This window comes from Antechinus flavipes, chromosome 3 (assembly GCF_016432865.1).
Source record: "Antechinus flavipes isolate AdamAnt ecotype Samford, QLD, Australia chromosome 3, AdamAnt_v2, whole genome shotgun sequence".
In the NCBI taxonomy this organism is placed as follows: Eukaryota; Metazoa; Chordata; class Mammalia; order Dasyuromorphia; family Dasyuridae; genus Antechinus; species Antechinus flavipes.
The window spans coordinates 173,610,093-173,626,412 of NC_067400.1; the positions used below are offsets into that span (position 1 = coordinate 173,610,093).

A 16,320-nucleotide genomic window follows, 5' to 3' on the forward strand; every position below is an offset into this window, starting at 1 on the left:
AAACAGAAGCAAAGAGAGACATTTATCCAGCTTTCAATTATAGAAATGCTAATTATGCGCTTTATAGATAGAAAGAAATTTGGTTCTCATTGATCAAATTATTACTGACAGATTATCAGTCAACAATGAATTGATCTTATTCACTATTGTCTCAGGAGTTTGATCTGAGGCCAGAAACTATCTGACTAAGGAGTGGTCATAATCAGGCAGATTAGATATAGGAATTAACCAAGTAGGAAATCTAGAATCGCTGACTTCTTGCCAGAACAGAAGTCCCCCCTAAAATCAGGGGACCACAAAATCATATTACATCAACTTGAGGTCCCTTCTAGTTCTAACAGTCTGATTCTGTATTCTGCTTTTAGTGTTTTACTGAGTTTCTGTCCACAAGTATAAGATTTGACATTTTTATTTGTCATTATTTAATTTCATTTTAATATAGCTCAGATTCATCATTCTAGTATCTCAAAAATCTTTTAAAATCATGATTCTGTAATAAAAGTTCAAGGTATTGAGTTTTTCTTACCTTTTACCTGGTAAATTTGAAAACTCTTCCCTTTATATGCTTTCATTCAACTTACTGTTAAAAATGTTGAACAGAACAGAATCAAGGACTCAGATTGACATTGATCTATAAATCATTGCTCTTTAGCTCAATATTCTTTAGCAACCAAATAGTTTTGAGTCCACTAAACTGTCCTATTATCTATAGCCAATCATGTCTAAAATGAGGTTATAGAATATTTTCTTGAATGACTTTTAAAAACTTAGTTTATAATATTCCCCTGACCTGTTATATAAATGATTGAAGTGATTGATATTAGGCCCAACTTGGGAATGGGGGAGAGTATTAGTGTTGCTTTAATTCTTCTTGAGAATGACTTAAATAAAGTAAAAAGTAACATTGACTGTATTTCATTGGAAACCGTAAGGGGGAAATAAGTTACTAATAATTTCCATGTTTATGCCTGAGAACTGCTTGATGTATAAGTTAGCTGACTGTGTTGTTTCATTAGAAGTAATGAAAGAGAGTGATTGGTTAAAATTTTCCATTTTTACGGTCAGGGAAATTTGTATTATATCTTAATAGTTTGCAAAAGGCAATATTCCTCAGAGATAACTCAAGATGATATGTGATTTTAAACTCATATACTAAGGAGTATTTTTTAATAGGTTACCTAGGTGGCATTTTACACAGAGTGCCTTACTTGGAGTGAGGAAGTTTGAGTTTGAATCATGCCTCAGATTAATAGCTGCGTTATTCTATGCAAGGCACTTAAACAACTCTGAGCCCAGTTTCTTCATCTGTAAGATGGGAATAATAAGCCCTACCTTGGAGGATTGTGTGAAGGTTAAAGGAAATAATTTTTTTTGAAGAAGAAAATTAAGAAATTTAAAATTACACAGACTATGTAATGGCTAACAACTATTTTTTTAATAGCTTTTTATTTTCAAAATACATGCAAAGATAGTTTTTAACATTCACCCTTGCAAAACCTTGTGTTCCAAATTTTTCTCCCTTTCTTCTCCTATCCCTTTCCTAGACATGTTAAACATGTACAATTCTTCTTATACATATTTCCACATTTATCATGTTGCACGAGGAAAAAATTGGATCAAAAAAGAGAGGGGGAAAAAAAAGTGAACAACAACAACAACAAAGTGAAAAAAAACTATATTTTAATTTAAATTTAAATGGCTTTGTAAACTTTAAAGAGTTAGATCATAAAAAAAGTGAAAGGGACCCACATGTACAAAAATGTTTGTATCAGCCCTTTTTGTAGTGGCAAAAAATTGGAAATTGAGTGAATGCCCATGAGTTGGGGGATAGCTGAATAAGTTATGTTATATGAATGTTATGGAATATTATTGTTCCATAAGAAACAGTCAGCAGGATGATTTTAGAAAAACCTGGAGAGTTAGATGAACTAATACTAAGTGAAGTGAGTAGAACCAAGAGAACATTTTATACAGCAACAAGATTATATGATGATCAATTCTGATGGACTTGGCTCTTTACAACAATGAGGTGATTCAGACCAAGAATCATCTACATCCTGAAAGAAGATGATGGGGACTAAATGTGGATCACAATATAATTTTTTTCGCTTTGTTGCTGTTATTGTTCACTTTTTTTTTCCTCCTCTCTTTTTTGATCCAACTTTTTCCTCGTGCAACATGATTAATGTGGAAATATGTATAAGAAGAATTGTACATGTTTAACATGTCTAGGAAAGGGATAGGAGAAGGGAGGGAGAAAAATTTGGAACACGAGCTTTTGCAAGGGTAAATGTTAAAAACTATCTTTGTATGTATTTTGAAAATAAAAAGCTATTAAAAAAATAGTTGTTAGCCATTATATAGTTTGTGTAATTTTAAATTTCTTATTCTTCTTCAAAAAAAAAAGTATGCACAAAATTCTAGGACATAGTAGTTCTCTGTGAAATAATTTTTGATTTTATTTCATCAAGCTTAATGGTCCATATTAATGAGTATTATCCATAATCAATTAATGTTTATTAAGTAGTTTTATATACCAAACCCTGTGGTAGGTCATAAGGATTCCTACATGATAGTATGATTATGAAGTTTATTTGGTGGTTAATTACTTTTATTTGGAATTGCACCAAGATTTTTGGTTCCTAAGACTAATGGATGATTATTATCCATTAAAAGTAAGAGAGCCATGTTTGTTAAGCATGGTTTCAAGAGTTAGCAGTTCTCACAACTTTCTTGGCATATAAGGAGGTTTAAACTCCTATATTTAGATTCACAATCTAATGTTTTTGTTAAATTATATTTGCAGTAGTGGAGCCCAAAATGAATTTTAGGTTTATTGAAATTTTTTTATGTTATTGAATTTATTTATTTGTTGAAAAATTACTCTCAAAGAGCTAACACTTCTAATTTATTACAAATTAATGTTTTTTAATTTTTTTTATTTGTTTTACCAGAAAGGTAACCTTGCTTAGTAACTGAATTAGCATTTAAGGTAATTTCATCATAAAGTGTCACAGCACAGTTTGTTCTTTAATCTAAATTTTTTGCTTTGTATTTTGTAATGGAATTTTCTTATTACTTTCTGTTCTTTTTTCCATTTTAATTTGAATTATTGTTGCCCATTATATTAATGTATTACTGTTATGAGCCAGAACTTGAAACAAGATGATAACTCAAGGGAGATGTTAGAACCCTAGTGTTAAGTCAATGGAATTGATAGAATGCTTATTGGTTCACACATTAGAGCAAATCCTTACAAAGTGATAAGTCAGTTGCCTAATTTAGCATGGTACTTAGCAAATTCTCTAACTCACTAATGTATTTAAGTACTCATTGGAGTTCACAAGTATGGGAGATTCACAAAGTTAACTTTGTAACCTTGTGAATTCATACCTCTCTTAATCCCTCCCTCAGAGGAGGAGTCAACCTTTAAGAGATCATATATAAGAAGCTGACAGAGGCTGAGTCAGAAGTTCAGTTGAAAAGATTCAGAGTGGAGGAGCATTAGTTCAGAAGAAGCCATGAGTGGGAGTTGAGCTAGAGCCAGAAGTGACTTGGGAAGATTGAAAGCCACTAGTCGGAGTTGAGGCAAAGGCAGAAGCAAAGGACAAGCTGCAAGAGCTCTTGGAATCAGGGAAGGAGAAAATAAACGTTTGGATTTTATCAGCTGGCTGTATTTGAAGTGATTATTACTCTGAACTGAAACTAAGGCTGCCTCCAGAAAACCTCCCCAAGAAACCTGCTCTCCCAGAGAAACATCATATATTATAAAAAAGAAGAGAACACCACATATTACAGTTTACTTAACCTTTCTCCTCCCATTGGACAACTTTGATTGCTTCTGCTTTTATATAATTGCCATGAAACTTTCTGAACAATTAACCCTTTTTTCCCCTTAACACTGTCAGGTTATATTTCTAGCAGTGGAATATAAGGTGAAAGGGTATAATTATTTTTGTAACTTTTACTCAGCTTTATCATTTTATTCTCTCATTCTGAGACTTGTTGTAATGTGATTATTCTTAGATCATTGATGTTTTGAGAATTCTTCATATCCTTTGACCATTTATGCATTGTGGACTAGAAATTACATCATTCATTATAAATCATTATTTTATAACAGTTTATTTTTGACCATGAGTTTTTAATATTTGCAATAAATATTTTTTCCCCGATCTGTAATTTTTCTTTTTAAGAAATGAGTGCTTTTTAATTGAGGGACTTTATAAAAGCCCATCGAACATAGCAAATTAACTTGAATATGTGTCCATTTCTATTTTCTTTAAGCAGTGCTTATTTTGTCCTTTTTACAAACTGTTTACTTTGGAGTTTTTACATTTAGTAGGTAAAAGTAAAGCATATCTACAAGGGAAGATTGAAACTTTTCTACTTGATTAGAGTTTTGTCTCCCATTGGAAAAAAAAATGTATCTTGTTGGTCCAACTATCGTAGGCTATGCTCCTCTCTACTTCCTTTTTAAAAACCTGAGTTCTTTGATTGGGTTTTATCTTTCCTATGTCTTTACCACTGTGGCAAAAGTTAGGAATTGAATTTGGAATTTTATATTAAACTTTAATTGGCACAATGCATAGAACATAGTAGGTACTTTATAAATGCTTTCTGTATTGATTAATTCTCAGTCAATATGCTAATCTTTTAATTCACCCATGATACCTTCTTGCTACAGCCATCAGATTTTAGGTACCCCTTCTTTCTATTAGAGTGAAGCAATATCAGCCTATAAAAAAATAGACCTTCCCTTTGAATCATTCAACTTAATGTTTTTAATAAGGTAATTAATTATTTGTACTTATTTATCATTGCAAACCTATGTAATTTTTCCCCCTCTTAGATAAGATCTCATTTTAGGGAATGATATAGTATTTTAATATGGAGTATATTTAGTAGTAGGGGAGGAAATGTTTAAATGTTTTAATATTTGACTCAAATATTTTCTTTTTTTTTTTTTCCTATACAGAACTTTTCTATCTCTCTCATAAATTGGTGGATTTATACCCTAGTAATCCTGTAAGTTATATATGTGTATCTACAGTTTTTATAGTTGAAATATATTAAAATTTTACAACTTAAAGTTAGAAAAGCTTAAATTCATGATCAGGCTACTAATAATTCTTTCTTTTGAAATAAAGCTTTGAGCCAGATTCTTTCATTTCCTGATTGGCTAAGTGGTTGGTTATAAATTAAATCTTTAGACACTATATTGACTGCTTTGCAAAAAGTGAAGCAATCCCATAAAAAGTACAACTTGGTATACTAAGATAACAACTTACTGATTAGAAGTCTCCAACAGTTGATACAGTTTCCAAAATGTCAGTTATGGGAGCCAAGCACCAGGAGAAAAAAAGAGGTTTTAGGGCAGAATACTTCAAATGTTTTAGGACTGGTGATTAACCGGAAATCAGAATTACAGAAAAAGGTCATGCAGAGAGCAAACAACCTCAGGACGAAGTTAGGATTGTAATCAGAGAAATTACTCAAATTAGAATCAGAACCCCCAAACCAGTATCTCTAGTTAAAAGAAGGTTCAAAACAGGTCAGGATACCAAAATAAGTTGATGTCATAACAGTGAAACCTTTAGGTGCTTTGCTTTTTTTCTATAGAGAGAACATGATGATGCCTGTGTCAGGCCAGGCTAGGAAAGAAATGTGGATCAGTAGATTATTCTACCCTCTTTTTTAATCATAACTATACCTGGCAAAAAGAATCTGATACAGATATTTCTAAGGTGCCAGAAAAATATGATTCAATTTGTGTTTGTATTGAATTATTTAGATTTGTATTATAAATCTGTTTTAGTGTTTGGTAAATTTGATTAATTTTGAATTTATTTAGGTATCTTGGTTTGCAGTAGGATGTTATTATCTAATGGTTGGACACAAAAATGAACATGCCAGAAGATATCTCAGGTATGTGTTTGTTTTCATGTTGATGCAAAGTAGAGTTCACAGGTATCTTTTTTTTTTTTTAATTTTAAATTAAAATACTAAAATTGCATTGTCATGCATACAGCAGAAGAAAAAAAATTCTATGTGAAACTGAATCTCCATTTCAAACCACTTTGAAAAGTATATAATTTCAAACTATTAACTGTAAAAACTCTCTTACTTTTCTGTTTTTCCTCCTGAATTTCTTTTCTGTTGTCTTGCATGCATTTTAAAAAGTTATCCATTTTTCTCTATATTACTGCCTTTTCCTACCCACCTCCCCCCACTTAACAGAGTAAAAGGGGGCAAAATTGTAATAGATAAACATGATTAAGCAAAATGAATCAACCCAGTAGCCATGTCCAATAAATTTGTTTTTTTCTACATCTTGGATCTATCGTATCAAGGCATAGGGTAATATCCTTCATCATATAAACTTTTTATCCTATACCCTTCTGTATCCCACCTTATCCTATTCCCTTTCCTCTTATTTCTTTATAGATTTTGGAGGCTGCTATAACCTTCATGGGTATGGATGGGTGTGTGTGTGTGTGTGTGTGTGTGTGTGTGTGTGTGTGTGTGTGTGTTTTGTGTTCCCTATTTAACCCATTTCTAATATGAGTAGGTTTTCAGAACTCCCTGCCCTCCTTCCCATCTAATGCCTCTATGTCACTTCTTCCTCTGCACCTCATTTGAATAACATTATTACTATTTTTACTTTTTCTTAGATAGATTTGCTTTTTAAAATCAGATCATATTCAGCCCAGCCCTAGTCTTTCTTTTGAACTAATCAATTACTGATGTCAATCTTAAACATATGATTTATATTTCCACACATAAAACAAACATTTTGTCCTTGTTGAATACCTTTAAATTAGTTTTTGATATTGGCTCATATATTGGTAAATTTCCTATTGAGAAAAATCCTAAACATCTGCAAGTTCATTGAGTGTTCATTTTTTTTTTCATTTAATATTTTGGATACTTTTGCTGTATATAATATTTTTGACTACAGGTCTCGTTCTTTGGATTGTGAGTATCAGGATCTGCAGGCTTTTATTGTAGCTGCTGATAAATCCCATACAATTCTAATTGTAATTCAAGCATATTTGAATTGTTTTTTGTTTGTTTTTTGCAAAATTTTCTCTTTGATCAAGAGGCTCAAAATTTAGCAGTAATGTTCCTATGTGTTTTCTTTATAGGATCTCTGTGAAATCCTCATATTCTATCATTTCAGGACAATTTTCTTTGATTGTTTCTTGTATTCTTATTTCAATGTTCTATTTTTGATCACAGCTTTCAGGTAGTTTAATTATGTTTTCTCTTCTTGATCTGTTCTTCATATCTGTTGTTTCTTTTTATCATATATTTCACATTCTATTCTATTTTTTTCATTCTTGATATTTTGTTTTGTTATTCTTGGTCTCTTCTAGGTTCACTGGCTTCCAGTTGCCCGATTCTAATTTTTACAGAATTATTTTCTTTAAGTCTCTGGATCTTCTTTCTAGTTGGCCAACTTTCTCTTCATCTTGTTTTTTTGGGGGGTGGTGGTGGGGGTTCTCAATCTTTCTAATTTGATTTTTAAAGTCTTTTTTGATTTCTTCTATTAATTCTTTCTGGGCAGGTAACCATTTAATGTTATTCTTTGCGATAGAAGAAGCCTTTTTTTTTTTTTTTTTAAATTTCAGTGTCTTCCTCTGAAAATGAATCCCAGTCTTTCTTGTTCCCATAGAACATTTCTATGGTTGGGTTCTTTCTTCTTTGCCTATTTTTAAGGGGGAGAATATTTAATGAGAATGATTAGTGTAATCACTTCTAATCCTGGAGTTGAAGGGGTGGCTCTTCTGGCTTCACTTCAGCTTTTCCCTCTGACCTTGAACCCCAAACCAAAAACTCCACTCTCCTGCAAGTGCCCCCAGCCAGCAGCAGCCCTACTTTCACACTTCTCTATCAGGGCTCTCTTGGCAGCACAGTTGGGCCTGGAGTTCCTTACAGTAGAGGTTCCCTCAGTCTTCTAGGACTCAGAGTCCAGTTTGCCCAGGCTGTCCAGAAGGTGAAAGTTCCTGCGGTTGGGGCTGAGGCTACCCAACTAGTCCCATGACTCCCTACTTGCTATTGCAGCAAAGCTTGCCTGGAAGTGTTAAATCACCTTCTCAGATTGTCCCAAGAGGACCCCTGTTCTGCTCCAAGTCTTATTTGTTTTTTTACTGGCCTATGTTCACCCTGAGGCACAATTTTGTTTTGTTTGTGGAGTAATCTAAAGAACTTGAAATTTTCTGATCTACTTTGCCATCTTCCCAGAATCTTCCCATAATTTCTTTAAAGTACAATAACATAACCCCAGTTTTTTCAGCCCATTGTTCTAAAGGGTCCCCTTCCCCCAGTATGTTTTTCAGGATTAGGAAGTTTAATTTACACATAACTATATCTTTCCTGATACTATCTTCCTTCTTAACTTTTCCCTCTTTCCACTTGATTCCCTGTTGAACTTATTTCTGTACCAAACTTACTTGTGTGTTGAACCCTCATTTGTCTATTTTATACAAGTGTGAAGTTAATTTGTTGCCTACTCTCTCCTTCTTCCATATTTGCACATTCTTCTCATGTATTACAGTTATGAGAAGTGGAAGTTTGGACACTTCTTCCTTTCTACGCTGTTGTATGCTATACTCTGGACTCTTATTTGCATTTTAAAGTTCATATTCAGCTCTGGTCTTCTCATCAGAAATGCTTAAAAGTCTTCTATTCCATTACAAACCCATTTTTCTCTTGTAGAATAATATCTAGCTTTGCCGAGCGGTTATAAATCTGGATTACATCCAGTTGTCACTTAATTTAAGTGGCTATTTCATAGATATTCCTCTCTCTCCTGCATGCTCTGTGAGCCTAGAGTGTCTTCAATCTCTGGTACCTCTCAACCCAAATTACTTCATTATCTAAAAAGCCTTCTTCTATCTCAAAGAAGCACTCTTGAGAGCTATAGCAACATTGCTGCCACTGCTACTACATGGCCAGAACCAATCTTTTTTCAGCCTCTTTGAGAGTCAAATTTGCATAACATGAATGTGTAATGCTTTTTCAAATATTGTGTTACAAGATGTTTAGGTTTTTTTGGTTAAAGCTTCCAAGTCTTATGCAATAACTCTATGACTTCTTATTACTTGTTTCTTTCTAGAAGATTATAGTATTTCTTTTTTGAGGAGGGAGCTCTGGATTTTGGTTTTGCTATTCCTGGGACTTCCTTTCAGCATTCCTTTCAGGAGATGTTTAGATTCTTAATATTTTTATTTTTCCCTCAGTTTTCAATAGAGTGGATAGTTGTCTTTTATGATATCTTTAAAATATGTTGTTTTTTTTTTAACTTTGTGTTTTGGGGAGTCCAGTGATTTTTGCATTATCACTCCTTAATTTTATGGGAAGTTGTTTCATTTTCAGTATCAGATACCTTTTTTTAAAAATAATTTTAAATTTTGTTCTAATTAGCTTTGTTCTTCTCTGACTGCTCTAGTTTTCATAGATCCTTTTTGTTTTGTTTGGTAAGATTATCACTTTCTCTATTTTTTAAATCTACTTATTCTCCTTCCAGTCTTTTCTCCAAAGCTTTTATTTTGTGTTTTATTTCTTGCTTCATTTCTCCTAAGTATTGTAGTCCTTATGGGAAATTCATTTTTTACTTTCAGTCTGTTTGCAGTTGTAGAATTAGATTTGATATATATATATATATTTTATATATATATACACACACACACATATATACGTATATATGTGTGTGTGTGTGTGTATATATATATATATATATATATATATATATTATATATATATATATATATGTAATGAATGATATTTTCTTTAATTTACTAATTCTTCCAGCTTTAGTTTCTGAATTGGGGCTTTATGGCAGGACCAAAATTTTTTTTGATATTGCTGTCCTTTTGCATTGGGTGGTCTGCCGTGCTTGGTCTTGCTTTGGATTTTGTTTTCTGTCAATTCACTCCCTTCTTCAATTCTCATCCTCCCCCACCCTTTCCATACCTTGGAAATCAATGAATTTCAGAAATATCCAGGGCTCTAGAATTCTTTAACCTTGACTTTCCCAGACTGAATACTATAGCACCATGCTGGGTGCTATATATTGTTTCTTCAGGCTTCCAAAGTCCCTACCCTATGGCTTTCTGAAAATCCTAAGAGTTTTTTTTAGGCAAATTTTCCATTCTTGCTGCCTCCAAATTCAGGACCTTAAAAGTCTGAGATGAAAGATATCACTGTAGTTTTATATCAGATCTCTTAATCGTTATTCAAATTTAAGAGTCTTGTTGGAGAAAATTTGTGGGAGATAAATGGCTTGCCTTCAAGCTGCCACTTTGGCTATAAATCTTTCCATAGATACCTTTTCAAATAAAGTATTTATCGCCGCATCTTTTTTCAGATGTAGTTAAATGTTCAAAGAGCAGTTTAAAAGAATGAAAATTTAATTTGGTAGTTACTAAAAATTTTCTTAGATTGTGTCTGCATGCTATGGAGGATTTAAAAACATGATATAATCCTTCCTCTCAAGGTTTTTTCATGGAAGTTTTTGGTCTCTCTGTCTGGCCCTATGATGTTACCAATATGTGTTATAATTGATCTTATTGAAATCACTTCCACCGATGCAGCTTAGATATACCTTACAATCTTAGTTGCTAGAAATACTAAGAGATTAAGTATCTTCTCCATGATCAGCTCCTCTGTGTTAGAATCCAAGTCTTCCTGCCCCTGAGGTTAACTCTGTCCACTGTGCCATGTTGCATAGTTTACAAAACAGAATAATATAAGCCAGTATTTGAAGTTTTGTCATTCATATAGAAGCCACCATTAATAGGACACACATACTGAGTTCTCCACTTTACCTTTTCTGCTCATTGTATCAGTATCCAAACCTCAAAGTTATCTTTGACTCTAAAAATTCTCACTGCTTCTCAGAAGTCTAGTTAATTGTCATTTTTTCTTTTCCACAATATTCATTGTCTCCTCTCATTTCTGCTCCATTTGTCACCCCATTTCAAGATCTAGGACTAATGTCTGCTCTTAGACTTAAAATCCTCTAACCTGATCTTTCTAATTTTTCATCTTTCCCTTCAAAAGTGCAGCCTTTCTGTCTGTCACCTGAATAATTTTCCTTACAAATGCTTTGATTATATCAAATCTCTACTCAGAAACTGAGTGATTTCCCCCATTGCTTCTAAATAAAATTCACATTCCTTATTCAGACTAGCAAGACACCCTCTTCAGTTCTACTTTTCTAATTTATTTCATATCCCTTCCCTTTTCCTGAAAGCAGATCATTGGCATAATATATGTAGAGAAGAGAGACAATTGAACTTGGAGTTAGAAGGAACTAATTTTGAATTCTAGTTGTATGATTCTATTAAGTCATTTAACTTTTAAAAATCTCAGTTTCTTCACATATTAAAATGAGGATTGAGTTATTGTGATGATTAAATGTATCAACATCTGTAAAGTGCTTTGCAAAACCTTAAAGCTCTGTGTAAATGCATTGCTATTATCATTCACACACTTTCTGTTCTGAGCAAATTGAACCCATCACTTTCTTATTCCCATCCTTTCTCCAATTTCTGTGCCTCTTTTTTTTCCTTTCTTCCATTCCTGTGATATACTACTCATACCAGAATAAACTTCTGCTCAGAATCTCTGCCTGTTGAGCTCTTTTCCATTCTAGGCCCAACTCAGATTCTTTCTTTTTACATAATGTCTTTCTTTGTCCCACCCATCTAGAACTGACCTTTTTTTCATCAAATTTCCAAGCAAACTTTGAACTGCTTTTATTCTCACTATTTCTACATTGTATTGATTTTTTTTTAATGTCCATGCAAAAGTCACCATACTTAAAGCCTTTGGAGTCATAAGATTCTTCAAGGCAAGGACTATCTTTATTTTTGTTGTACTAAAGTACCAGCATTGCATAAAGTAGATATTTAATAATGAGTATTGAGTTGGATTAGATTAAACACTATTGTTGATTTTTACTACATTGGTTCTTATAAATTAAATGGTTCGAATAGTTTTCCACTTGTTAGAATTCCATATTGCAGCCTTGGTCTCATTAATACTATATAACCAACCAAATTAAATAAATAGGCATAAAAGATAGTTCAAGTTTGTTTCCTAACAAATACAGGCTCAGTGCCCTGGGCAAATTTTATAACAATTTAGTGCTCCAAATAACATTTCAGGATTGTAGGTTACATAGAAGATGTAAATATTTATTAATAGAGGAAAATTCCTCATTAGAAACCCATAGGAGTAAAATCAAAATCGAGTTCCTGCCACTAGTTTCTCTATATGAGCTAATCAAAAAGATGTGTATATGTTTATAAAATGGTATGTGTATGTATGTGTAACTTATTATGCATGTGAATGAAATGTGTTCTATATATATAATGTAATGGCCTATGTGTTTATTTAGATATATTTACATTTCCTATATTCTACTAGTTTTTACTGAGACAGATTTTATCTTCAGTATAAGAAAAAACTTCCCAATAGAGCTATCCCAAAATCCTATATTTCTGTGAGTCAGTGAACTTTATGCATGAGCCCAACAAAATTTTAGGATGAAAAAACTGGAAAAATAAAAATGTATATGACATTTCTTCCAAGATCCCTGTTCTCAGATTCTTTATATGTAAAATGAGGGATTGGATTCCATAACTTCTGAGATCTTTTTCAGCTCTAGATCTAGATATTTTGATCTTATCATGCTGTGCAATAGGCCCACATTGTATCGGATCATTTCTTGCCTTTTCCCTCTAGCCCCTCTCTCTATGATGCTGCATGCCCAGTGTTTCCCCTTGTTGATTATCTTCAGTAGGCCTTCTCTTTACCTACAGATTATATAGATGTCTTTGTAACAGATACATATGTAGTCCAGGTGAATCTCTTTCCTATCTTCCACTTCATTGTATTTGGCACTGTACTCTTTCTCCCAATCTAGCCCATCACTAAGCTTCTCACTATAAGGAATGAGTTGAATGAATTGAGCACATGGAGATGGCTCAAAAAAAAAAAAAAGCCAGTATTCAAAGATTGATCTGTACTCCTCTCTAGTTTTGGCACAATTCTGTGCTTTAGCTTTAAAATCATAGTGATATGATTAAAGATTGTACTTCTCTTCTCTCCCCTCCTTCCCCATCCCCCTTTTCATTTGTATAAAACTTGGAGGAAAATGGCATTTCTTTAGTGTGTACCTAGATGTTTCTTTTTTTCCAAAGAAATCTCAATTTAAATTATGGTTACACAATGGAAAGTACTGATTATAAGACTTGTGCTCACATCGCACCTGTTCTTACTACTATTATCATTTTTAAATATATCACATAGTTTCCTCATCTATAAGTAAGGGAGTTGGGTTAGATGACTTCTTAAATTCTTTTCCAGCTTAAGATTCTTTGAGCTAGTATTTGAGTGTGACCTTTATTTGGACTAATAAAACTTGTCAGAGTAATAGGAATAGAACAGACTTAATAGGAATAAGAAAGAAGCCATAAAATTTTTTAAAACTCGTTCATATGTATATAATGAGTATAAATTTTTTTTTGCCTTCTCAATGGGTGAGGGAGGAGAGAGAATTTGCAACTGAAAATAATTTTTTAAAGTTAACTTTTAAAAAAAGGAGCTGGTTGAACATATTAATGTGTTTAAATATCTTTTTCAAAAACTATATTTATTAGTACTTCTAATGTAGTACTATGAAATAAATGTTGCTACTTTAACATGTAGAAACACTTAAAAGTTTATTAAATGTGCTTGATTCAACTAGAATCCTTAAAATTTTGGGTATTTGAAATATTCTCCAAGAATCGTATTTTAATTTATTTAGTGAAATTTTCTCAGTTTAAAAGAATAACTATAGCTCCAAAATGAATGATACTTAAATAAGTGGGCTTTTTTCTCTTATATTAATTTACTTTTTTGGTATGAACTCTTAACCCTGGAATCTGTGAACTTGTTTTTTAAAAAACATTTTGGTATTTTCTTTGCTTTTTGCTTTCTTTCTTTTCTTTTTTTTTTTTTTTTTTTTTTTTGGAAAGGCAATTGGGGTTAAGTGACTTGCCTAAAGTCATACAGTTTTTGAGTGGTAAGTGTCTTAATTTGAACTCATGTCCTCCTGGCTTCAGGGCCAGTGCTCTATTCACTGCTATATAGTTGCTCCATTTTAATATTTTTGAAAAAAATATTTCAGTATACTTGAATTTCTTTGCATTTCTTTAATTTATTTTTATTTTATAAATTTTATTTTTATTTTAAATTGAGGCACAAGCATGATAAATGATAAATTATGTATGGAAGAATTGCATATTTTTAACATATATTTGATTGCAAGTAAAAATCTATTATTTAAAAAAAAATAAATTGAGGAATAATCTTTGTTTTATGCATTTAAGAGGATCTGAAAGGAAGCCTGTAGCCTTCATCAGACTGCTAAAAAAGTATGACATAAAAAAGGTTAAGAACCACAGGTATAGAAGCACTTTAATACCAGCCATTGTTTTTATTGCTGTCTCATATTAATGGGGATCTAGGTGCAGCAGTGGGCCTAGAGTTGGAAAGACCTGGATTCAAATCCAGCCTCAGACACTTACTAGCTGTGTAACCCTGGGCAACTCAGTTACTCTATTTGCCTTACTTTCGTCATCTGTAAAATAAGCTAAAAGGAAAGAGCAAATCACTCTAGTATCTTTGCCAAGAAACCTCAAACGGGATCATGAATAGTTATATACAAATGAATAATAATTCATGTTAATAGTGGCACCCAAACTGTTTTTAAAAGAAAGAAAATTTGCTTTTTTTTTTTTTTTTCCTGAGGCATTTGGGATTAAGGGACTTGCTCAGGATCATACAGCTAGGACTTAAGTGTCTGAGATCAGATTTGAACTCGGGTACTCTACTCACTGCGCCACCTAGCTGTCCCATTAAAAAGAAAGAATTTCAAATTGAATATTGACAGAGAAATGAAAGCATGCAGACAGAATGTTAGGATGAGATCAAGGAAGATGTGATTCATTTGGAATACAGAATATGTGAAAGGGAAATTACATTACCAAAAACAAGAAAAGTAGACTAGACATAGATTTTTGAAAGATCTTAAATGGCTAGCTAAAGAGTTTTTATCCCATAAGTAAAAAGGATTTTTGGTCTTTGTCCAATTACCATGAGTTAACAAATTTATATTAATTTAATGAATTTATTGTAGCAAAGCAACAACACTTGAAAGAACCTATGGTCCTGCGTGGATAGCTTATGGACATTCATTTGCAGTTGAGAGTGAGCATGATCAAGCAATGGCAGCTTACTTCACGGCAGCACAGCTGATGAAAGGGTATGTGACAAGCAAACTGAATAGTTTAATGAAGAAATTGCATAGTTCTCTTAAAAGACTACAAGTTACTCTTTAGGTCAGGGGTAGGGAACATCGTAGGCTGTATAAAGCTTGTGAATTCATTTGCTAAGATAACTGTAGTCAATGATGATCAGAAAGCTAGGTATTACATTCTGCCATGGCTTGAATTCTATGAGTTGATAATTTTGTATGATCCATAATCTTAGGAGTAGCCAAATGATCCTTGGTAGTAAAAGAAAAGGTTGCCCACTCCTGGTTTTAGTACTTAAAGTACTAAAGTAGTAGTTTGTGAAACCCTAGTGAAATGAAAAAGGTAGCTGATTAAGAAAATCTTCAAGAAAATGTTCCTTGCTTGAGTTTAGGGTTTGACAGGCATCTCTGCAGTTGTGGTATAGCAGAAAATGCAGTCAATTTAGAGTTAAAAGGATCTCAATACAGTATTAGCAGTGATGTGTTTTGCCTTTGTCCTTTTGGGGCCTTAGTTTTCTCACTATAATGACAATGGAATTAGCTGCACAATGTCTGAGGCTCCTCTTAAGTTTAGAGCTCCAATATTTCTCCTCATAAGAAATAGTGTGCAGTATTTCCTTTGTCTACTTTCTAAATCATTGATATAATCCCAAGCAAAAGGACAGTGGAACATTTAGAGAAAGGGGTAGAAGGGAATCAGTTTAATTTTTGGCTTTGTTGAGTTTGAGGTGTTGGGAGGATGATCAGGCAAAAATGTTTGACAAATAGTTGAAAATGTGAGGCTGAAAGATAAAAGTGTGAAAATAATGGGTATAAAAGTGATAAAGTTATGAGATTGTTGAGGGAATGTAGAGCAAACAAAGAAGAGATCACAGATGGCACCTAAAAGAATGAACATAGACCTGTCACTGGAGAAGGAATTTATACAAAGAAAGATCAGAAGATCTGGAAGGGAAAAGAAGAAAGAAGTTGGAAAAACAAGGAGAAATAGGCATTAGGTAGAGAAG

The 16,320-nt window shown here is 32.7% G+C and overlaps 1 protein-coding gene across 1 annotated transcript in view; it reads left to right on the forward strand.

Annotated features, from left to right (window-relative positions):
* The window catches only part of CDC16 (cell division cycle 16), a 61,418-nt gene that overhangs the window by 22,165 nt on the left and 22,933 nt on the right, over positions 1 to 16,320 (forward strand). The window contains exons 10-12 of the mRNA XM_051984261.1: positions 4,979 to 5,028; positions 5,855 to 5,928; positions 15,197 to 15,322. Of these exons, the coding sequence (XP_051840221.1) occupies positions 4,979 to 5,028; positions 5,855 to 5,928; positions 15,197 to 15,322 (250 nt within the window). The remainder of the gene's footprint in view (positions 1 to 4,978; positions 5,029 to 5,854; positions 5,929 to 15,196; positions 15,323 to 16,320) is intronic.